We start from the raw sequence: 23,937 nt of genomic DNA on the forward strand, positions 1-23,937 counted from the left end.
ATATATAATATATATGTATTTATATGTGAGAGATTTTTAGGGTTAGATTTAATTATCTGGGAGTTAAGAATAATAGAGACCCTGTCAAAGGGGAATTTTGCCAGGATTATTCCATGTGGAAATGGGGGCCTGTGTGGCTGGATCTCCTGATTCCTTTGTTTACTTGTTTAAGAGAAGCTGGAAATCGATCTTCTAGTCCAGTGGTTCTCAACCTGGGCTGCACATTAGAATCACCCGGAAATCTCTTTAAAATCCTGATTTCTGGGCCTCATCCTCCGGAAATTCTGTTTCTTTGTTACTAATGTTGTGCCGCCACCCGGTAACAAAGAAACAGAATTTCTGGAGGACGAGGCCCAGAAATCAGGATTTTAAAAAAGATTCCCAGGTGATTCTAATGTGCAGCCAAGGTTGAGAACCACTGCCTTAGATTGCCAAATAAAAAAAAACACAAAACAAAAATAAACATGACAACAGTCAATACAACAATAGCTGTCCAGTGTGAATGAATCAAAATGACACCTATTTTTTAGTCAGATTGGCCAAAAATATATTTTTTGGTGTGCTGCAGGATTTTAGTGTTTAGTTTATGTGTGCCATGGGATGAAGAAGGTTGAAAATCATTGTCCTGGACTGAATCCTTCCTGGTGATTGCTTCCCTTGACCACCGGACCATCTCGCCAGCCATCACGAGGGTCCTGCTCTGAGTAAGGCTGACTTCACCTCCTCAGCCGTCCTCCGTAACCTTCACCTCCCACACACTAATCTCCACCCTCTTTCCAACCAGGTTGTTCTTTCTTGGGTTGGGGCCAGACACACTAGTTGGTGAGAGTTGTTGACAAATAGGAATCTAGACTCATCTCAGGGATTAAGGGGGGCGTTGACAAAAGATCTTCAGACTTAAAAGGGTCTGATAAGAAAAGGGGCAAAGAATCAGGACCAAAAGATTTGGTTAAAGGGCCAGCGCAGTGGGGGTCTCCCATGTGGAGCACGAGATAGAGTGTTTTCCCTGGAGAAAGTCATTCCTTTTCTTTCTTTTTTTAAACACTAAGTGACCTTAAACAATAGCCCTCCCCAGGAAGAATGGAGAGAGCTAGGAAATGGGTGGCTGGGAAACACCTGAGTTTTCTCCCTTTGATTCTCAGTAATTGTGTTTATTAGCTGCATAGGCCCGTCACGTCCACGACGTAAATTCGTACTGTATTCCCTACTTTGGGGGAAATGGGCTCTTTTAGGCAAGAAACAAGAAAGGCTGAGTGCCGGTGGAAAGGGCATTTCCTGCTCTCGTTTCTTTCGGACCCTGAAATGGCTAGGCTGCCTTTAGTGTAATCTTCCCTGTTGACTTCACAACCCTCCTGCCTTCTGGCTTTGCTGCGAGAAATTCTTAGACCGGGGAAGGAAAACTGGAGTTTCCTGTGAGTCAGGTCTGCTCGGCACACCTCGAAGCTCTGTTAACCTCTCCTGCTTGTAGCTGGTCAGCTGTGCATTTGGGGGGCACGTCTGGGCCAGGCCCTGGGCCCCAGCAAGGAAAGAAGAACTGAGATCAAGCGTACATTCTGAAGGAGATGCTATACACAAGTGAACCAGCAGGAAAGAACACAGTTTTCGAACATTTCCAGCTAGAGAGGACTGCAATGAAGAAACAAAAGAGATGATACAATAAAGTGGGTGGAGGCTGGGTGGTCAGGGGAAGGTTTTTCTGCGGAGGTGACATTTGAGCCAAAAGCGGAAGTTGCCAACTATGGGAAAATTAGGCATAAGCCCTTCTAGATGGAAGGACTAGCAAGTGCAGATGAGTTTAGCTTGTTTGAGGCCATTATGTGTAGGGGTGAGTGAATGGAGGAGAAGGGGTGAGCAGGGCCAGATCTCTGGGGGCATTGTAGGTCTTAATAAAAGGTTGGGTGTCTAAGTCTCTTGGAGGGTTTTATGTAGGGGACTGCTTATCTTTTGGTAATCCTCACCTGAGGATATTCCCTCCCCCATTGCTTTTCAGAGAGTATGAAAAGATAGGAGGGAAGAGAAGGGGTGGGGGGGAGAGAGGGAGAGAGAGAGAGAAACATTGATGTGTGATGCGGGAGAGACACATTAACTTGATACCTCCCGAAGGCTCCCTGACTGGAGGGTGGGGAGTGAACTGCAACCCAGGTATGTGCCCTTGACCTCGGAATTGAACCCGTGACCCTTGGGGCTGTGAGTCGATGCCCTAACCACTGGACGCACTGGTCAGGGCAGGGACTGCTTATCTGTAGTTTTGAAGAAGGCTGCTATAGAGGGGCAGGGAGCTTGAATCAAGGTGGCAGCTGTGAAGGTTGGACTGAATTGGAACAGGCGGAAGTGATGATGGGCAGGGAAGGAACACCCCTTGCAGAGCACTCGCCATGTGCCAGGGACCACGTCGGGCATCGCTTTCATCCTAACCCTGCAGGGTTTGGCATTCTCAGTGCATTTTGCAGGTGACTAGGATTCTGAGGTCAGCTCCATCCCAGGCATTCCGAGCCTCTTGAGTCGGGAGGAGAGTGCCTCTGGAGGAGTCCTGGGGGCGAAGTTCAGTCTGGCGCCGGGCTGCGGGCCACCTGGACCTGTCTGCTTTGATCTGAGTGAAATCCTGAGCAATAAAGGGCTGTAGATCCTGGTTTGGTTGAGCCTGTGCCCGCCTGAGAGGGCTTAACAAGTTTGTGATTCTCATCAGGGAACCTTTTCCAGAAACAGGCTGGAAAGAGCGAGGCTGGTGTAAATCCAGGTGAAGATACAAAAAGATGTGGGGAAAGGGCTTTGAAATGTCTGGGTCACTGTTTTTTTCTCCGCCCCGGCTCCTCCTTCCCCCACAGGGGATAGTGTTGGTGGTGCTTTATGCCAGACGCTGCTCACTCTGCATGTATTGTCTCATTTAATCCTAACGACCCTTTTAGGAGCATTCTAACACTCCCAGCTGGATTGATGGAGGCATTGAGAGGCTGAGTAACTTGCTAAAGGACACACGGCGGGCAGGTGAGGGGCTGGGTTCCAACCTCGTGGTGAGGCTCCAGAGCCCACACACTGAACAGCGACCAGCACCAAGCGTGCCTTAGTGATGGAGGGTTACAAGGTGGCTCACAACCCTGGGGAAGCGTGCTGCTTTGACCTGCGGCATGCCAGCTTGGCCTGTCTGAGTCTCACCTATCAAATGCATCCAAAAGGGCCATTCCTATCTCATGGATGCTTGGGAGGATTCCTAAAGTAGTGTTTTAGGAAAGAAACAATATCTGTGAATCCCATGAGCCCAGTTTGAGAAGGAAATAGAAAATATTTTCCTGGCTATCCTTTCTCCCCAGGATGTATTCACCAATTCTGAATATTTCTCCTGCTCTGCTTGTTGTCCGTTTGTCATCAGTGCCTTATTCTATATGCCTATATTCATTCTCTATTTATTAGCCACTTCATCATGGGTTTGTTTTCCCCTTGGCCTCAGTTTTCTCATCAATAAAATGGGGGTACTAAGTCCTGACCTGGTGAGGAGTAAGTAAATTGATCATTGTATTGAGAACAGTGGCTCACAGATAAGTGGTCAACAGAAGGTACCTATTATTACCTATTATTTGTTTCTGGCTGCCTCCCACAGGGGCAGGGACCTTCCAGACAGTTCCCAAGGTAGCCCAGATGTCTGTTAGTTGCTCAGTGACTGACTGGTCCCATTGTTTTCTTCTCTTTGAAATCTGAAGTCAGGCTGCCAGGTGAAACATTGGGCATCATTTTCCTTCTTAATAGATACAGATACCTCCGTGGGTGGCGTATTTACACAAGGTTAGACCTGCCTGGCAGCTCACTGGAAATTTCTTTACACCAGGGTTTCTCAACCTGGGATCTTTGACAATTTGGGCCTGATCATTCCTTGCTATGGGACTGTTCTGCGCACTGTAGGGTATTTAACAGCAGCCCTGACCTCTCTACCCACTAGATGCGAGCTGCAACTCCCTCTATTTGCCTTGTTGTGACAGCCAAAAATGTCTTTAGACATTGCCAGAGGTCTCCTGGAGAACCTGGTTGAGAACCACTGCTTTAAACACCTGAGCCCCTTAAAAGTGGCACCTGGTTGATGTCTGGGGTGGGGAGGGGGAGTATGTTCTGAGCTCCATCTGTGTGTCAGGTACCGGGATGCAGATATGGGTCCCTGGCTGGGGCAGTGCCTGGTACATAGCGAGTTACATAAGCATTAACTGTTACCATCCATTTGCCCCACAGCCATTAAAAACGATCTTACATCGCTCAGTATGTGAATGTGATCAGAAAGGGTGAAAAAAGCCCAGTGTTTCCTGTTTGCTGGGGGTTTCGGCAGGCCTTTGCATGCCCAGAGCCCAGGCCGCCTTTGCCCTGTTGGGTTTTGTTCTGTGCACTACATAAAGACGGGGTTCCCTTTTTGTTCCATTTTATGGCTGCATCACGAGGGTTTGCACCTCAGTCCTCTATGGATGACACTGAAATGGCTTCCCATCTTCGGCTTCCACAAGGCGTGCTGCAGTGGCTATGCGGGCCATCCTCTGGGCATTTCTGGGTCTGTGGGCCCCAGGACACATTCTTAGAGCCCCCCCCGCCCCCCACTGATATTGGGTGAGGATAGGCATCTTTTTGACCAGTGTAATGTGGCTGGGATTGTGGGTCTGAAATCTTAGTTTCTCCAAAAGAACATGACGAGGTGCCTGTAGAGGGCCTGTCCCTTCTTCCCTGGCGTCATAGAGAATGTTCTTGTCCTCATTACTAAGGTGGCTTTCGGCCAGACCCCCACCCAGGACATGTGGGGAATGATGCCTGGTTATTAGCGACATCTCTTTCTTCATCTGCCCCTTCCTGAAGCCTCTGCATTTCCCTGTTTTGCTCTCAGCCCACTTCTCGGCTTCACCTGCTGCCAGCCGAGTTTGTTTTTTGTTTCTGAATTGGCCCTGCGATGCTGCAATTCCCCGTTGCAATTTGAAAGCCACCGACCTGCACCTGAGCTTTCTAGAACCTGATCTGGGCTGGAGGGCGGGGCCCACCCAGCCTCTGCAGCCTGAATAAATAATGCAGAACCAGCTCCTCCTGCCAACACTTCCTCAGCCAGCTGTGATGCAAAGGCCAGAGGCAACCGGTTATTCCACATTTTCTTTGTGGTGGTTTGGCTGTTTTAAGGGCCCTTGTACGGACACCGGAGGGACGCAGCCTGTGGGGCCTGGGCCTGCGGAGGGCGTGGGTGGGGTGCAGCGGCCTCTTGTAGGAAGTTGAGTCCTGCCTCCCTGCTCTTTGCAAATTTTGAAAAAGCTTGGCATTCGCCAGTCAGGAAATTCCTGTTGAGATGTTGTCGTTTTTTCCAGGAGGCCTGGTCCCAGCTGAGGGGGAGAGAGGGCTGTGGTGGTTGCAATTGCCTCTAGCTGTTGAGGGCTAAACAGTGAATTCATTTGTAAATCAGCCTCTTTTCCCCTAGAGTGAAGCAATTTCTGTCCTGCCAGGAGGGTTTGCTAGTTCACCTTTTACATACGAGTGTGCCCTTTAATCACCATTTCTTCATTATTGAGAGAGAGAGAGAAGAAAGAGAGAAACAGACTGCGAGAGACAGACAGACAGAGACCCCTGCTGCTGCATAAACAGTGGGAAGATGGTTTTCTCATTTCTAGGAGAGGTACATCAGAATTAAAGACAAGGAAACAATAAACAATTATTAAAAAACTAAAAAACACCTTTACAAACCACCACACTCCCCCCTGCTGTACAAATGCAAGTTGTGTTTGTTACACCCGGGAAGTAAATAGCTCTTCGGTGCAGGGTCGGAGACGTCCCGTGTTCAGCCTAGAGGAGCTGCTGTCTGTCTGTCCGGGGTGATAAATGAGAGCGGAAAGCCCGGGACGCGGAGGCACGCCGCCCTGCCCCTACATGCCTGCGTGCTGCGAGGTGAGGGTGTCCTTGCCCCGTTGGGAGACCCGTGCGTACGAGGCCAGGGCTGGCCTGGTAAGTGGTGACTCTTAGCCTGTCCTCACTGCTTCTTCCTCCTCCCCCTGGGAGAGGCCGCTGAGGATCCGGAAGCAGGCATGTCTGCGGTGTGTGAGCTTCTGTTCGCTTTAAAAGAGAGGCTAGACCCTCTGAGCAGCAGAGCTTTCGCAATGGCAGGTAAGCGCCCCTCTTCCCATGGTTACCTGCCCTTCGCTTGCCTTGCCTCCCAGATACCGGGATTCCTGGTACATGGACATTTACCCACGTTGAGAAGGACCCTGTCCTGCCACGGCCTCATTCCTTCTCCAGCCCCCCTTTTCCTGATCTGGACGAGAAGTTCACACTCACGTGTGGCCGGAGGACCCTTTGGAAGCCCGGCTTCGGCCAGAGAGCAGCTCTCTGAAGGCGGCTGGGGCCTTGTCTCCAAGGGTCTGTCGGTCTAGGTCTAGGAGGTACTCTGTGTGAGCAAACGATTTGGTGGAGAGTTATATTTGCTAGTATTCTTCCTGACTCGGGCCTTCTCTACCTTAAGAGAAAAATACGCCCCTCCCCCACCCCTGGCTTCTGATTTCTCATTTCTGTTCTGGGCCTGGAGGAAGTTCAGGGCTTTTGTTTCATGATGATGTAATTACTGGCTGGAGAGGGCCTGAAGATTCCTGGGGAGGGAGGCCTGTCGGGTACCTGCTCTGTGTCTTTGGGAAATGCTTTGAAATGATTAACTAGGCTCTGCTTTGCTGCTTCGGAGAACAGCGTGGGGTCATGTTTGAAGTAGGCTCTGGTGAGGGCTGGCCATTGCCTGTTGCCGAGCCAGAGCTGGCCGGTGCCTCTGACCCTGCCTTCGCAGTGTCCCCACGACACCTGGACTTTTCACAGTCAACCACAAGGTCCTGGGCTGGTTCCGGTCTCCGCTTCGTAGCTTGGCGTGTTTATACCTTTGAACCTGGGGCATCAATTCCACAGAAACCAAACTCTGTTTTGGGGGGAGGGGTGGTAGAAGAGCAGGAAAAAGATGTGGAGGAATGATGGTCGATTGAAAAAAAAAAAAGCTACCTTGTACTGAGTGCAAACTCTTGGCCAGGTGTTATACTAAGAGCTTCACGTGAATGAACTCATTCAGTTCTTTAATACTCCACTAGGTACTGTGATGTCCATCTTACCGAAGGAGGAAGCGAAGAGGCTCAGTCTTCCTCTTAAGGCCACACTATGGGCAGCAGCAGAACTAGGCTCCCGGCCACTGTGGCACCCTGTCAGCACCACCTAGATCAGACCTGTCAGAACATGTGTTCCCTTGACTTCCATGTAGGGTGACCGACCCATCCTGGTTTGCCTGAATCTGCCCATCTCTGGCCAACCAACGGTTGGTCGTACTTCTGTGGCCCATGATGCCTATTGACCAGTTTCTCTTTTCGTCCAGGCCCTAGTCGGCCTTGCTGTCGACATCATTATGGGAATTTAACACCCACAAAAACACACCACAGGCTGGTCCTTGTGGGGAAGCACCCAGCCTTTCAGCTGTGGCCCTTTCTCTCTCTGGAGGACACAGTTCTCTGTAATGATGTGTCATTTCCTAGGCTTTGGGGAATGGCGAGCGCTGTGACTCAGGCTCCGGATGTGGGTGGGGGTGGGGTGCAGGGTGTCTGGGAGGCCTGGATGGAGATGGGAAAGGAGTGTCAGGGGAGGGCAGATGGCAGTGGAGATCCCCCAGCTCATGTTGTGGCCTAGGCCAGGTTCTGGTGCCACCACTGGGAGGTTGGGAGGTGAATGTGCTTCCTGGCGACTGCCGTTGAGAGACTGGTGCGCCCCATCGACGAGCGACAAACACCATTTTCCATCTTTCTCCCAGTGAGTTCCTGGAGCTCCTTATGGAACTTCCCCCCCGCCTCCCTCCTCCCCATACCACCATCTGCAGTGGAGAAAGAAAAAGGCAAAATGAGAGTGTGCTCTGAAAACGTGGACCCTGTATTAGGAAGCCGTCTTGCTGCAGAGCTGAGACACGCCTCTCTCTGGCGTGAGGCCATGCGTGGGCCTCGCGGGTCATGCTGCCTGGGCCCAAACCCCAGCCCCGCCACTTGTTGTGATCGTGGGGGCGATGACTTAGAGGGAAGGACACGAAAGGCATTTTGAACACTGCCTGTGGTACATGGGATGTAATAAAAGCAAGCCTTAGCTGTTAATACTGTGGCTCAGGAAAGCGAGGAGGCCGGGCACCCCGAGGTAAGGCGTCCCTGAGGCAAGGGCCATCTCGGAATGCTGAGCGGATTATTTCTGGCGGAGCACAAGACGCCGGCTCGGGAACCGTCTAATTACATGCTCGGTTCCTAATACCCGTAGACTTTCCCATATTATGAAGATTTCAGTGAAATGTCACAAGGAGGGGAGAATGCTGCTGCTTCCTGCTCAGTGCCAAGCTGTTTCCCTGAGTCACTGCTCTGTGCCTTTCCTCCAGGCAGCTTTCCTCCCTCGCCCACATTAACTCCTTCGGAGCCAGGCTTCTTTTGGGGAGGCGGAGGGGTGGGGGTGGGAAGCAGCGGGTGGGCCAGGCCTGTGGAATCACAAGGTCCTGCTACCTCACCGCAAGGTCTCTCAGATCAAGGGTGAACCATTTCCCTGGAGATTCAGTCTACAGAGGCTGTCTGTCATCGTTCCAAGTTTAGACATGAGATGCGTTTAGCAGTACATCCCCATCAGAATTAAATCATTAAAGGGGGGAAAAAAATACTTGACTCAGCTTTCTGGAAAAGGTCCTAAGGCAGCTTTGTTGCCATGACGACAGCAAGGTCTGCAACACCCCCCATCTTGTCACCACCAGAGGCTGCCCCCCTGGAGTGGGCAGATGTTTATGTCAGAGTGCTGACCTGCTGTCTCATATCTCTGAAGGCCACCATTGCCCAATTTTTCTCCCTAAGAGCCTCCGTTGAAAGCTGTTGCTGTTGATAGATGTGCCTGTTGTTTGGAACCTATTACATGTCTACCCTTTGGATGCAGCCGCTGAAGTCTCATTAACTCTGGAGGGAGTCCGTGTGTTCGTAGCCAGAATTTGAGGTCTTGATGGTTGGCTGAGACTAGAAGGTTGGGATCCTTTGAGGTGTGGGCAGTCTTGGGTCAGACCCCTCCTCTTGCCAAACAGGTCCCTGGTTTCCCCTTATGCTTCCTGATGGGCTGCTTAGCTGTAAATTGCTTATGAGTGTATGACTCTCTAGAGAGGATCCCCCATTTCCCCTGGAATTAAAGAATTTGGAAGGTCAAAAGGACTTTAAGATCCTCTAGCCCTGTACTCTTTTTTTTTTAAATATTTTATTGAATTTTTTTACAGAGAGGAAGGGAGAAGGATAGAGAGTTAGAAACATCGATGAGAGAGAAACATCGATCAGCTGCCTCCTGCACACCTCCTACTGGGGATGTGCCCGCAAACAAGGTACATGCCCTTGACCGGAATCGAACCAGTGGGGGTGGGGGGGAAGGAGAGACAAAGACAGACACATCGATATGTGCTGGGATCCAACCCCAGCAGGTCCAGGGGTTCCCAAAGGTGTAGAAGGAATGACACGGAGACAGCGTTCAGTTGATCAGCAGCCTTGCCAGGATCTCTAGCCACAATCTCCAGTCAAGTTCTGTCACCATGTTCTCTTGCTAGGTTCTCCAGCCAGGTTCTGTCCAGGTTCTCCAGCCAGGTTTAGTCACCAGGTTCTAGTCAGGTTCTCTTGCCATGTTCTATCCAGGTTCTGTCTCTAGGTTCTTCAGCCAGGTTCTCTCGCTAGGTTCTGTTGCCAGTTTCTGTCCAGGATTTTTTGCCATGTTCTGTCTCTAGGTTCTGTGTCTAGGTTCTGTGTCCTGTTGTCTTGTTACATCTGTATTTATACCAGTTGATTCAAATCCTATCAATCTCTATTTCAAAGGTTAGGGCGTTTCTTATCTCCATTCCAGGGAGTAAAGATTATGTAGCTTAAGCATGATTGTTCGTAGTTAAAGTGATTAACAACCCGCCTGGCACTTAGTTAAGGGGTTTTATTCCCTCCCTAACTTCAGGGAAAAATCCCTACCTGGGGAAACAACCTTTCTCAGAGAGGTGACCTTGGTTAAAACACATAGTGCCAAGAAGGTGAGCAAACATTGTTCTTATGTCATATACGCCAGGTCCCTTGAAACATATGCTGTGCAGATGTTTCTTCCCTGCAGCGACTGTGTCAAGCAGCAAGGATGGACCGGCTCCCGGCAGATATGTTGTTCACTTATTTATGCATTTGTTGGTTGATTCTTCTCTGTACCCTGACTGGGGATTGAACCTGCAGCCTTGGTGTAGCGGGATGATGTTCTATCCAGCTGAGCTACCTGGCCAGGGGCTAACCCAGCCGGGGGCAAACTACGGCCCGTTTGAAATGAATAAAACTAAAAAAGAAAAAGAAAAAAAAAGACCATACCTTTTTATGTAATGATGTTTACTTTGAATTTATATTAGTTCACACAAACACTCCATCCATGCTTTTGTTCCGGCCCTCCGGTCCAGTTTAAGAACCCATTGTGGCCCTCAAGTCAAAAAGTTTGCCCACCCCTGGGCTAACCTGTACTTTTTTCTGTTTTATTTTGTTAATCCTCATCTGAGGATACTTTTTCCATTGCTTTTTCAGAGAGAGTGGGAGGGAGGGAGGGGGAGAGAGAGAGAAACATGGTTGTGAGAGAGCCATATTTACTGGTAGCTTCCCTCAGGGGGCCCCTGACCAGGAGTTGAACCCAGGACCCTTCTGGCTGATGCTCTAACCACTGGGAACACTGGCCAGGGCCTACCCTTGTACTTTTTAATCTTTACTGCTGATGACACCTTGGAGAAGGTGAAGTAGGCATGGCCCTTCTTCCCAGGAAATTGCATCCAGATACATAGAGGAAGGGACACATGGATCATGGGTCCCGGGAGCACATGCATGGGCTCCAGCTAAGAAGTTCTGGTCTGACTACTTTCTCTCCTCTCCTCCCATTTTACAAGTGTGGCCTGGGGCCCTGAGAAGTAGAGACTGGCCTGGGGTTATCTCCTGTTTAGCTGTCTTTATTTTCTCACCATGCCTCCTCGCATGACTTCTATTTCCTTAGTCCTGAACCAGCCCCACAGGCAGCCAGCCGTGGGTGGTAAGGAGAGGCTTATCAGAATTTTCTAGGCTTGAGAACTCAGAGTCCCTCCCCCAAACACACACTCAAGAGCATCTTAAACCAGCATGCATCTGAATCCTCCAGGGGGCTTGTGAAACCACAGATGGTTGGGCCCTGTCCTCGAGTTTCTGATTCTGTAGCTCTGGCGTGGGGTCTGAGAATGTGCGTTTCTAGTAAATGCCCAAGTACAAACTGCTGCTGCTAGTCTGGGACTTCGTACCGGGAACCATCGTTCCTGGGATCTCAGTCCCAGGTGGGGAACTGCCCAAGGAGGATCTCGGTAACTCTGGAGGGAGTCAGTGTTCTTTCTGGCTTCAAAGGTTGGCTACGTGTGGGCGGGGCTGCCCCACTTCCAGCTCAGCAGCAGCACTCCTGGGAGTGTTTGGGACTATTGTGGGGGCACTTTTCGTTGTCAGTTTGGGAGTCCTGATGTCTGAGTGGGAGGACGCCGAGGTGGTTCTTGGGATGAGGAAGTGCTGTCCCTTCCAAAATTCAGTAGTGCGTGTTCCACTGAGAAACATCAAAAGACACTAATTTCTCCCCAACATGCCCTGGTTTTCTCATTGGCGTGTCTTCCTTCATGTACTTTCTTCCTTTAAAATTTACCCACAAATGGAGCAACACATACAACATCAACACCTTTGTCCACTCGCTTTTGGTTTTTGCCTGGCCAGCATGCCATTTCTTCTGGAACACATCTCCTATGAGTTCCCAAAACACCTTTCTTAAAAACCCACAGTCTGACACCTGAGCAAAGATACTGGGTTTATCAGGTCTACGCAGAAGAAATTCCAAACACCTACCTTCCTTTGATCAGCCCCAACTTTGTCCATATGTTGATGTTTTTTATTCTGAGTCAGGACTCTGTCATCCGCTCATTAGTGGTTTTGGTTTGCACCTGCTGCCTTTTTTAAAAAATATATCTTTATTGATTTCATAGAGGAAGGGAGGGGAGAGAGATAGAAACATCAGTGATGAGAGTGAATCATTGACCAGCTGCCTCATGCACGTCTCCTATCAAACCTGGGACCCTTCAGTCCGCAGGCCGACACTCTATCCACTGAGCCAAACCAGCTAGGGCTGTTTCTTTTTAAAATGTGAAATTGAACCTCCTAAATATTTCATTATTTTATTTTGATAAGAGTTGTCCAGGCACATGGTAAGTACCATACACAAGGGTTACAGAATGCAAAACAGTCCCGTTTCCACACTCAAGCTGGTTCTTCTCGCCCGAGGCAGCCACCAGTCCCCATTTAGAACTCCCTTGTACTTTCGTGTTCACCCAGGAATATTCTAGGCTTATGCCAACGGAGATACTGTACGGATATTACTTTGGGGTGGGGGCATGTGTGGTGGTCTGATAATGGTGCTAGACATGTGTGGCTTTTTAAAACCCGATGCAGAAGCTTGGAGATCGTCAAGGATCAGTCCACGCGGAGCTGCCTCATTCCTCTCCGTGCTGCAGAACAGCCCGCTGTGTGGCTGGAGAGGATTATGAGGCCAGTCCGCTATTCGTGGGCCCCAAAGTCGGTTCCAGTCTTAGAGACGGCACACAGCGCCGTGGCAGAGCCTCTTGTGTGGGCTTGTTCCTCGGTGCCTGTGTGTGTAGACTGTGTTTCTAGGAGAGGACTGTTGGGTCAAAGACTTTGTGTGAGAAAGTGAGAGTGTTGATGGTGGCGTGGGGTGAGCATCCCTGCGGGCAAGGGGAGGCGTTCTCTGGGGAATGTGCCAATCCCAGGCTGCACCCTTGAGTGAGTTTCCTCACTAACTAGCTCTGTGTGCCTCTGGGCCAAGCCTTTGGGCTCTCCAGGCCTCCATTTTGATGTCGGTGGGATAAACCCCTCAACTCCGGGGTCTGTTCTCCCTCAAGGTTAGCATTTAATTTCCTCCCAGGGCTGTGCCCTGGACATTGGATCCGGATTTCCCTGAAGCCTGTCTGGTGAGACTGGAGTTCCAAAGCAGGGACTGGATTTTGTCACAGCAGTTCACTGTCTCGCTTTGCGAGCCTGCCGCGAGCTGCTCTGCCTTTCCGACCAAAAAACCACTGGGAGGCCTTGCATGTGGCCCTTTTGGACCCTGTTAATGTGCCCCCGGTGACTCCTGTCCAGACACGGAGGCTGGTGACACAGGGTGCAGCCTGCATGCTGGGACGCGCCTGAGGGTTACAATTGGAGGAGGAACGTCCTCGGGCTGTCTTTGGGGATAACCATTATTCTGGACCCCCTGTCCAGTCCCATCCCATCACCTGTACTCTTCGCATAGCTCTTTCCTCTTCCGCTGCCTGTAGCTTTCATTTCTCAGCACGTGAGGTGCACCAGGCCGCGCCATTGTATCATCCCTAAGCTAACCAGTCACCTGTCGGGCATGGAATGGATTCACAGTCTTGCAGGTGAAGATTGGATGGTGGAGGAAGTATATCTGTTTGAATGAGATTCTGGGAGAATAAAAATGGAAAAGAATGGATTGACAAAGGTGAGGTTAGCATTTCACCGATGAGACTCAGTGAGAAGGTAATTTGTGCTGGCCTCTTTGGAGGGGAGTTGCAAACAGAATCCCCAACGGTGGCTGAGCCCTGAGGACTTTCTGGTGGGTAGGTTTGCCTGATAAACATGAATAAATGTTGTCTTCCATAAAGAAGTATGTTTGCCTTTGCTTTCTTAAATGTGTGGCCTTCCTGGTCTATCTTTCATGGTTTCCTGCCCTGCCATCAGGAACGGATGTGGAGGAAAATATTTCTTTGGGCTAAAGGACGATACTGGTGCCTGTGTGACGACTCGTGGTAGCTGGGTCATCGCCTCGTCATCAGAGATCAGTAGGGAAGGGGGGATTGTGGCAAAACGGAGGACACATTTTCATGTAAAAATGGCTAGCGGGCATTCAGATCTCTATCTGTTGCCATAAGGCCATGGAAGGAAAGTCCTGATCTGTTTCTTTTTAAGAAAAGCCAAAAATCTAGGTGATTTTACAAAGTCTCCCAATTTTTATATTCTGGTAGTGAGTTACATTTGTTACAAAAATGTTATGCAGGCCACAGAAAGACCATCTGACCTCTGAGATGGGTAACAGAAAGGGGGTTGGGGGGTGTATTCTAAGGAGGAGACACACGGAAACGAAATGGGTTGTGTCCTCCCCGCCCCCTCCCCGACTGCTTTAAAATGTGTGGTCCTGTGTGTCTCTTTCAGATCCTGGCTCCGCTGACAGAACAGCCCCGAAAAGAAAGTTCCCCAGCCCTCCGCATTCTTCCAATGGCCACTCGCCACAGGACACATCCACAAGCCCCATTAAAAAGAAAAAGAAACCCGGCTTACTGAACAGTAACAATAAGGAGCAGGTAAGGGGCCACCGCGAACGGTGTCCGCACGGTGGGACAAAGGCTGGAATGAGAAGACGGCAGCTCTCGGGGGCGGCGGGCGGGGGCTGGGGTTTAAGAGCCGGTGTTCTTGGCATTTAGCCACCTGCCTGACGCTGGCTGTCATTGACGCAGAGCAGAACAGGGCAGCTCAGGAAGGGCCTGTGTTGAGATTTGTGGCGGGTTTTCAGATCTGTTTTGGGGACAGGGCAGTCGTCCAGATGAGACAGAGAAATTGTGCTTTAGGGCTTGGGGCTTTTTCTTGGGTTTCTGTTTCATCCTTCAGGAAGGTTCCCCCATGTGGCTGGACAGTATTTTCCTCCTGGGCCACGCCAGCAGGATGGCTCTCGCCTCCGCCTGGAGGTGTTTGTGTGGCTGCGACATGCTCTCTTCTGGTCTCAGTTTTCTCATCTGTAAAATAATGGGTTTAGGTCCGTGGTGAGAGACAGCTGCCCTCCCCACCCATTGCTCACGGTAGACTGGTAATTACTCACCATTCCTTCTCACTGTGCAGAGACCTGGACTGCAGACCCCACCTTCCCTGGGCAGCCAGGGCCAGTCAACTAAACATGAACGTCTGTTCGCCATCTTGGATCATACGAAGGAAACCTAGCTTTAACATGACCCGATGCAGGCTAGATATATTTTTGATTAAAAAAAAAAAGAGAGAGATGCTTTAGTGGACCAGGAGGCCAAATCTCCTGACACTGGAGGAGGCAGGGTGACCCGTGGTACCACTTAAGTGAGGAGCCCTCAGATGTATTCATGCATTTCCTGCGTTAGGGAGCACCGGAGTGGGCTCTGGGGATTTGAGGTTGAAGGAAACAAGATTATTGCTTTCACGGGAAGAGACCTAGCAGCGGCTAAATGCCCAGAACTGTGAGAGGGTACGTTTCTGCACACGAATCTATTTTCATTCTCAAATTATATAGCGAAATGCCAGCTCTGCTTTTTGCTCCGTGGCTGTGGGCAAGTTAACCTCTTTGTGCCTCGTTTCCCCATCTACTGAAATGGGGATAATGACGCTGCTACTATTGATTTCCTAAGGTGGTTAAGATGAATTGAGCCAAGTGACATAAATAATTAATAATAATAATAAAAATTAAGCCAGGCCCTACACTCCATAGAATAAACACACAAACTACAACAGCAGCTCTAGAGATGTCTCAGGCCTGTGCTGTTCGGTATGATAGTCACAAGCCACGGGGGGCCCTTGAGCAGATGCAGATGGCAACTGTAACCAAGGAACTGAGTTTCTAGTTTAAATGTCAGTGGCTCTCTGGCTTGCAGCTACCATGTTGGACTGCACAGGGCTAATTGTATTAGGAGGCGAAACTGGAGGGTCTGAAATAAATTCTGGGGGATCGCAGTGTGAAAGACATGTATAATAGTGTTGGTAATAATAAAAGCAGTGCTTACACTGTGCTATCACATGACATTATAGTTTCAGATCCTCCCCGGCCCCCATTTTCCGGTGTCTATGTTAATGTTTATAATAGCCCTTTGAGTAACAGGCTCTCATCATCTCCATTTCACAGATGAAAACATAGAGGCTTAGAGAGGTTAAGGTGCCTCCTTGGCGCGAATGAGAAGCTGCCTTTGAGCTTAGGTCTCCTGTCACCCAGGAGCTACCATCGCTGTTGAGATTAAAGACTAAGAAAGAAGCATGAAGGCCACAGATAATCCCCAAACCTTGACTTAACCAGCCATTAAGTTCCTGGGCAACACTTTCTCACCAGCTGCCCCATAAATCACAAAGCAGATATTGTCCCCTCCTTGCGCCTCCTCCCTGTGTGTCCACGTACACACACACACACACACACACACACACACACACACACACACACTTGAGTCCCTACCTGTCCTTTAAGAATTGGCTCCCATCTCTCTTTCTGGAAGTTGGCCAGCTTGGACAGCTCATGCTTAGTCTCTCCCTTCTCCATCCCTGTGTTAATACCATCCCTATGACACTTAAACCTCCTACCACATTAATGTGTTTGCCAATCTGTGTCCCCCCCGGACCATTGTCCTCAGAAAACTATCCGACGGTTGCTGTCTCATCTCCCAGGAGCTTGACCCGGGGTGGGAGCTTATGCATATAGAACGCGCTCAGGATGTGGAAAATAGCAAAGCATGGGTGACTACCTACGGGGCGCGATTGTGCTCCTGAGTAATCCGTCGCCCTCAGTCTTGGTAGAAAAGCTTGCAGGACCGAGACACTGGAGGGAAAGCGTCGCAAACCTAGAGCCTGGGCTCTTTCTAGCCCCCTGCACCTGGGGAACTGGCTGTGTGACCTGGGCGGTTGTTTCCTATCTCTGAGCCTCAGTTACATTGGCAAGTAAGGGTTGGGACTAGAGACATCATAAGGTTGCTTGTAGGTTTGTTTTCGGTTGCAAAACTCCCTGGGGCTGAGCAGCCAGGAGCTGGCAAAGGAGAATAGTCTAGCTCAGTGGTCGGCAAACTGTGGCTCGGCAGACTGCGGCTCTTTGGCCCCTTGAGTATGGCTCTTCCACAAAATACCGGCTCTTCCACAAAATACCGACTTCTGCGCATGGGCCACGAAGTTTCAAGCGCAATGTACGTGCGCGCCCACACATGGTATTTTGTGGGAGAGCCACACTCAAGGGGCCAAAGAGCCACATGTGGCTCGCGAGCCGCGGTTTGCCCGACCATGGGCCTAGCTGTAAAGAGAAGAAATGGCTGACCTCGACTTTATAATTCAGTGTAGCATAGAAGGTTTGCAGGGTAAGCGCAAACCCTCTCATGCAGAATCTGCTTTCCTAAGAGGAACTAGTTCTTCTGGACACTTTCCTCTCCCATTCCCTTCCCTGGCCTCTTTCTTTCTTTTAGGATTATGGAATTAAAACCAAATCGTAGGTCGCAAATGCGGTGTTTAACCAACATAATATAATTCCTGTTAGTACCCAACATTTGAAGATTATGAGATTTTCGATAACAACTTATATTTCTGAGTTCCTAGAGAACTCGGAGAATTCTAACAACAGTTGGAGCTGAGCACATCCTGCCCCTTTATTATTTTTAAAAATATTTTTATGTTTTTATTGATTTTAGAGAGGAGGCGGGAGGGAGAGATAGAAACACCAAGGATGAGAGAAGATCATTAATCAGCTGCCTCCTGCATGCCCTCTACTGGGGATCGAGACCTGGTCGCATGCCCTGACCGGGAATCAAACTGTGATTTCCTGGTTCATAGGTCGACATTCAACCTCTGAGCCACACCGGCTGGGCGATCCTGCCCCTTAGACGCAGGGCCTGTGTGCTCCGGTTTTCCCCACTCCCCACCCCTCCCTTTAGTGTCACCCTGCCTGCTTCGCTCATTCCTTCTGCCTTTGGCTCTCTTAGGTGTTTGGGTTCTTTTTATTTTTGGTACATATCAAGGTTCTCTGCCTCCTTCCTTTTTTCCCCTTCACTCTAATTTCTTTTTTGGTGTTAATCCTCACCCGAAGATATTTTTCCATTGATTTTTAGAGAGAGTGGAAGGGAGGGGAGAGACAGAGAGAAACATCGATGTGAGACAAACACATCGACTGGCTTTCTGCATGTGCCCTGACCAGGGCCTGGGATCGAACCCATGACCCTTCAGTCCGTGGACTGACATTCTATCCAATGAGCCAAACCTGCTAGGGCTTCACTCTAATTTCTCTTCTGTATTCTAGTGTTCTAAAAAGAAAGCCATTCTGGCCTTATAAAAACACCACCCCGCCAATATTTTTCTATTTTTGGTAGCAACTTTTTATTAGCGGGTGGAGATGCAGGTTGAGTTTTTAAGTTGGAAGCCCATTTCACCCATTTTTCATATATTGGGGATTCAATACTTTTAGGGGGAATTTCGAGAAGAGCTTTAAAAAAATACTTTATTTTTTTGGGGGGAGGAAAGTATTCTAATGCTTATAATTAATTTTTAATGCCTCTTGGTCCAGTGGTTTTACCCCTAAAAACATGAACATGTCGGTGTTTTTTCTTGGGACTGCTGGTGGGGATGTCCCAGAGCCTGGAAGGGTGCGCCTGCCATTTCGTGGAGCAGGTCCGGTTGCCAAGCTCCCTGCAGTAGGAATACCTTGTCCCCAAATGACACGAGGCCTAGATTGCAAAATACCATCTTCCCTTTAATTCTTGGGTCATTTGAGTTTGAAGAGCCCTTTTGGAAGATCCATCCTCCCTCCCTCGCTCCTCCTTCCCTCATCAAAGGATTTAGAAATAATTGCTAACGGAGTTGTACAAAAAGGCCTTAGGTGTATATTTGATCAGATATGGCAGAGAAATCCCCTCCTCACGTACAGGGTGTATACATGTCATAAATGGGTGGCTAGGATTTACTTTGTTGGGTCCATGCATTGTCTTAAAAACAAGGAAGCTTCACAGAAGTCCTTTGCTGGGCAGGGGCAGTGTATTAGCAGTTGTACCAGGTCAGGTGGCACCTTGGTACGTGCCTGCCTCGCTGCCTCAGTCCTGGAGCTGAGGGGAAGTGCTCCCCTAGGGTGGGCATGAGCTCTACCCCTCCTGCTGTCCCCCCCGAGTGCAGGCTGAATGCCAGGGCCGTTCCTCACATTCCAAGACCAGGTCGTCCATCTTACTGCAAGACCCATGCTTTTATCCGCGCGGGAGGACAAAAGCTGGAGAGAGGACTGCTTTGTTATTTATTTATTTATTTATTTATTTATTATTTGTTACCTACGTGGCCCCTGTAGGAATTTGAATTTGTGGATCCCCGACAATGTACCCTATGCTTACACAATAGCCAGAGTATCCATTCTCTGGCTTAGGCAGACCAGGGGTTGCAAACTATACTTATTACAACTGTAGCCGCAAACTATAGTTATTAACAATATTCTGAGCCTGTTTTTGTAAGTAAAGTTTTATTGGCCCACAGCCACATTCATTCGTTTACATATTGTGAAAAGTTTGCGGCTCCTGGTGTAGACTCGGGCATTGCCGAAGTGAATGAACAAGCCTGTCTGTTTTCTTGTTGAGCCCACCTGTGGGAGAAGCAGGGCAATTGGAACATTTGCTTACAGAGCCTGCCGTCATCCCGTCGCAACACAGGTCGCAACCTGTTTGCCTTCCCAGCAGGCTGGTAACACACCTCACGCTTGTGGGGGTGAACCTGAAATGATCTGCTTTTCCTGTTTTAAATGCTCCATATTGGTTATCAGATGGTTTTGATGGAGCAGGAAACATTTACAAGCAGCAGATAAGGCAGGTATCTGATGGACAAGATTACCAGGGAGCTAGGTCTCAGCAACAGCGTCCCTGGTTCAGGAAAGGATGGAGTCTCCTGAGAGATTGGAGCAGCCAACTCCTGGCGACCCTCCCGGGAACACCCGCGCCCCACCCCGGTGTGGGGCAGGGCAAGGGCATGGAGAAACTACTGTCTGAAGTGGCAAACCTATGGCTTCTGTGCTATAGAAAGGACTTGGGTTGCCCAGTTAGGGAGATCAGCGGCCATATTCGAATTTTCCTGTTAGCTTACTGAAAGGAAGTCAGGCACTGAACTGTGGCTTTCTGCTGCCTTGCAGAAGCCACAAGAGCATTCTGGAAGACCCTACTCAGGTTAGAGATAGTTCTGCTTGCTTGATATAACAGGTTATCTTTCTTTTTGTTTGCTAATCCTTACCAGAGCATATTTTTCCAGTGATTTTTAGAGAGAGTGGAAGGGAGGGGGAGTGACACAGAGAGAGAAACATTGATGGGAGAGAGACACATCAATTGGTTGCCTCGTGCACTTGGCCCTTGACTGGAATTGAACCTGGGAACCTCCGTCCGAGGGCCCATGTTCTATCCACGGAGCCAAACTGGCTAGGGCCACAGTTTATCTTTCAATATAACTTTTCTTCTCCTCTCCTAAGCACCCTAAGAAACCCAAGCAGACCTGCTACATTAGTGTCTCTCAACTGAAGGCAGTTTGGTTCCCCAAGGGACATTTAGCAGCGTCTGGAGACATTTTGGGTCGACACAGTTTTGTGTATGGGGGATGCTATTGGATCTAGCCAGTGAGCTACATATAGCTGAGTGAGCAGGAAAGTGCCCCCACCCCAAGAATTTTCTGGCCCCAATATCACTGGTGCGGAAGTTGAGAGCCTTTGCTCTAATAAGGTTACCTTTTCGTGCCCCCGTCTGGTATATTTCTCGTGCCTTCCTAATGCCCAGATTTTCCCCTCCAGCTTTAGGCATTAAACAGAAATTATTTTTGAACTACAGAGACTATTCTCTCAGGGGTCACTCAATCAGAATCTCTTCTGCATCCATCATCCTCTTTTAGGGGGGGCACAGGGGCAAGAGAAAGTTCAGATAAGCTTTTTTTTGAATTTTATTTTCAGTTACAGTTTACATTCGATATAATTTTGTGCTAGTTTCAGGTGTACCGCATAGTGGTTAGAAGAAGCATACACTTTACAGAGTGATCCCCGATATTTCAAGTATCCACCTGGCACCATACATTAGCAATCCAATATAGTGACTGTGCTTATTTCCTATGCTGTACTTTCTATGCCTGTGACTTTAAAAAAAAAAAATATGTTTTTATTGATTTTAGAGAGAAAGGAAGGGAGAAGGAGAGAGAGAGAGAGAAACATCTATTAGTTCCCTCCTGCATTCACCCTGACCCTGACTGGGGATCAAACCCACCATCTGGGCATGTGTCCTGACTGGGAATCAAACCCGTGACCTTTTGGTGCACAGGACGATGCACAACCAACTGAGCCATACCAGCCAGGGCCCTGTGACCGTTCTGTAACTACCAATTTGTACTTCTGAATCCCTTCACCTTTTCCACCCAGTTCCCCCAGAGAAGTCTTTTTAACCTGGTTTTCTCACCAAGTAAGATTAGTAGTGTCTACCCCGCGTACCTCTCTGGGTGGTTGTGAGGATAAAGTGGAGATGGTGTGTGTGACAGTATGCTGAAAACCATAACGTGGGAAGACTATCGGAGCAGTGTTACTCTCTGGAAACCAAGTAAAGGGTCTGTCTTAACTGTTGAAGTGACACAGGGACATAACTGGGCTCCAGAGCCATGCATTCCCTGCAGCCAGGTTTTAGAGGACGGGCTTATCTGTGTCTCTGGGCTTGGAGCCACTTTCTTAAACGAGTAAGCCTACTTTCTTGGCTGCAAACGCCTGTTGGAGTTTTATTGGGCTTTGATGCACTCGGGCAAATGGATCCCTTTAGTCAGGTAACAATTTTGGTCCCTAACTTGGGGCTTTTTTCCCTGTGGGTTTGGTGATCCTGGCTTGGGGTTGGCCACCAGGCCCCTGCCTAGCAGCTGCCCAAGACCTATTGTCTTGGAAATGGAGGCTTGATGGCAGTCTGTGATCGGGCGCCCCCTGCCTGTGGCACTTTCGTTTGCAGCGTGAGAAATGAGGAATTGAAAAGGCCTAGATTGAGAATTGGCTCTGCTTTTGGAAATTGGAGATGTCCTTTGCCCGAGGCCCATGAAAGTGGATGAATGCTGCCTCTCACACCATCATGAAACTATACACAGAAAAACACCATGGTGGACTGACATCAGGACCCCAACTCCCTTAAATCACCATGATTTTTATTTTCTGGTCAATAGATTTTATTTTCCTTTTTGAGTGAACAGTAGCCATATAAGATTTATTAAACCAGTAATGGAAACATGTTACTGCTGGTTTGTCAATAGACAGACAGACAAAAAGTTCAGACACTGACTCAAATACATATGGAAATTTAGGAAGCCAATTTAATCAGAGAATAACAAGATAGATTTTCTATCTTGTTGGACCTTTAACTTTTTCTTATTTCTCTAAATTTTTTATTCTTTTTAAAAATATTTAATAACCATAATTAATTTTTCCTGTATATAATATGTCCCCGTGTGGGCCATCGGGGAGCCAGGTTTTAGAGCCCTAGCCTACCTCTGTCCCTAGGTTTGGTGCCATTACCTTGAAGTAATAATCCTCTACTTTCCTTGTTGCATGCTCCCCCGCCCCTCAATGCAGTCACTCTTAAAAGTCTTAGTTGTTTTCTTAGTAGAAACGAGAGTAGGAGCTTTAGAAGGATTGGATAATGAGGATCTGCCAGGCATCTGTGAGGCTCTTTATCAAGGAAGAGCAGGCATTTCAGAGCATTAAAACCTCATAATAAAAACCAGGAACAAGACCTAGGTGCCTGCAATCTTGGCCACTTTCCCCCATTATCCTGGGGGTTCTAGCCAGAAAGTCCGGCCAGCCTGGCTCAGTGCTTGAGTGTAGATCTGTGAGTCAGGAGGTCACGGTTTGATTCCCGGTCAGGGCACATGCCCAGGTTGTGAGCTTGATCTCAGGTGTGGGTTGTGCAGGAGGTGGCCGATCAGTGATTATCTCTAATCATTGATGGTTTTCTCTCTCCCTCTCCGAAATCAATAAAAATATTTTCAAAAAATAAGGAAAAAAGAAAAAAATGTGACGATATGAGGCATGAACGGACAAAACTGACATTACTCAGAGATAAGTTGTTGTTTTTGGTTAGTCCTCACTGATGTTATTTTCCCGTTGATTCTTAGAGAGAGAGGAAGGGAGGGAAGGGGAAGAAGGGAGAGGGAGGGAGAGAGAAACATTGACGTGAAAGAGACACATTAATTGGTTGCATCCCACACACTGGATCAAACCTGCAACTGGGGGACATGCCCTTGACTGGAAATTGAACCCGTGACCTTTTGGTGTGTGGGTCAACATTCTAACCATGAAAAACACTGGCCAGTGCCTCAGAGATGAGATTTTTTTTAAGAAAAATATATTTTATTGATTTTTTACAGAGAGGAAGAGAAAGAGATAGAGAGCCAGAGACATCGATGAGAGAGAAACATCGATCAGCTGCCTCCTGCGCATCTCCCACTGGGGATGTGCCTGCAACCCAGATACATGCCCTTGACCGGAATCGAACCTGGGACCTTTCAGTCCGCAGGCCGATGCTCTATCCACTGAGCCAAACCGGCTTCGGCGAGATTTTTTTAATCAATAAAGTATTAGAACTGTTTATATGTGAGGACAATTAAAAAATCTAGTAGCATTTCTGTGTACCACCAATAATTATTTAGAAAATGTAATAGAAAAAGATGCCATTAACATACCAACAAACATTATGCAGTCTCTAACCAGTATATGAGATCTTTATGGAGGAAACTGTAATGTTTTAATGAAGAACAAGAAAAAGGAGGTTATACAAGGAGGTTTATTCAGAGGTTAGGTACTAGGGTTGTGACTAAGCTATTGTGCATGGCATCGAGGCCTAAAGAGGATTGAGGAGCCTTCTTAAGGTCACATGGCCAGTTGCCCCAGGTCATTTTGATGTTTACCACCAGACTATCGACTTCCAAAGCAAGATTTCTTACTGGTTTCCGATAGACATTTTCCTAACGAGTTTCATCTGAGGGATTTTATGTGTTTGGAGTATGGCTTTGCTGGATTCTATATTATATCATTAGGGAGCTATTGCTCTTGGTATTTCGGAATAAGATGGGGTCTGGCTCCTGTGAATTGGCTGCCCATCTCATCTTTCTG

General features: G+C 48.6%; 1 protein-coding gene across 22 annotated transcripts in view; it reads left to right on the forward strand.

The window, feature by feature from the left end:
• ZMYND8 (zinc finger, MYND-type containing 8) overlaps positions 1-23,937 on the forward strand; it is a 111,089-nt gene that overhangs the window by 20,158 nt on the left and 66,994 nt on the right. For 20 of the 22 annotated variants that reach the window (XM_015570338.1, XM_015570342.1, XM_015570348.1 and 17 more), the window contains one exon: positions 14,253-14,401. In XM_015570338.1, coding sequence (XP_015425824.1) covers positions 14,253-14,401 — 149 coding nt within the window. The other 2 variants (XM_015570360.1, XM_015570343.1) reach the window with 2 other exon arrangements.

This window comes from Myotis davidii, unplaced genomic scaffold (assembly GCF_000327345.1).
Source record: "Myotis davidii unplaced genomic scaffold, ASM32734v1 scaffold827, whole genome shotgun sequence".
NCBI classification, from domain to species: Eukaryota; Metazoa; Chordata; class Mammalia; order Chiroptera; family Vespertilionidae; genus Myotis; species Myotis davidii.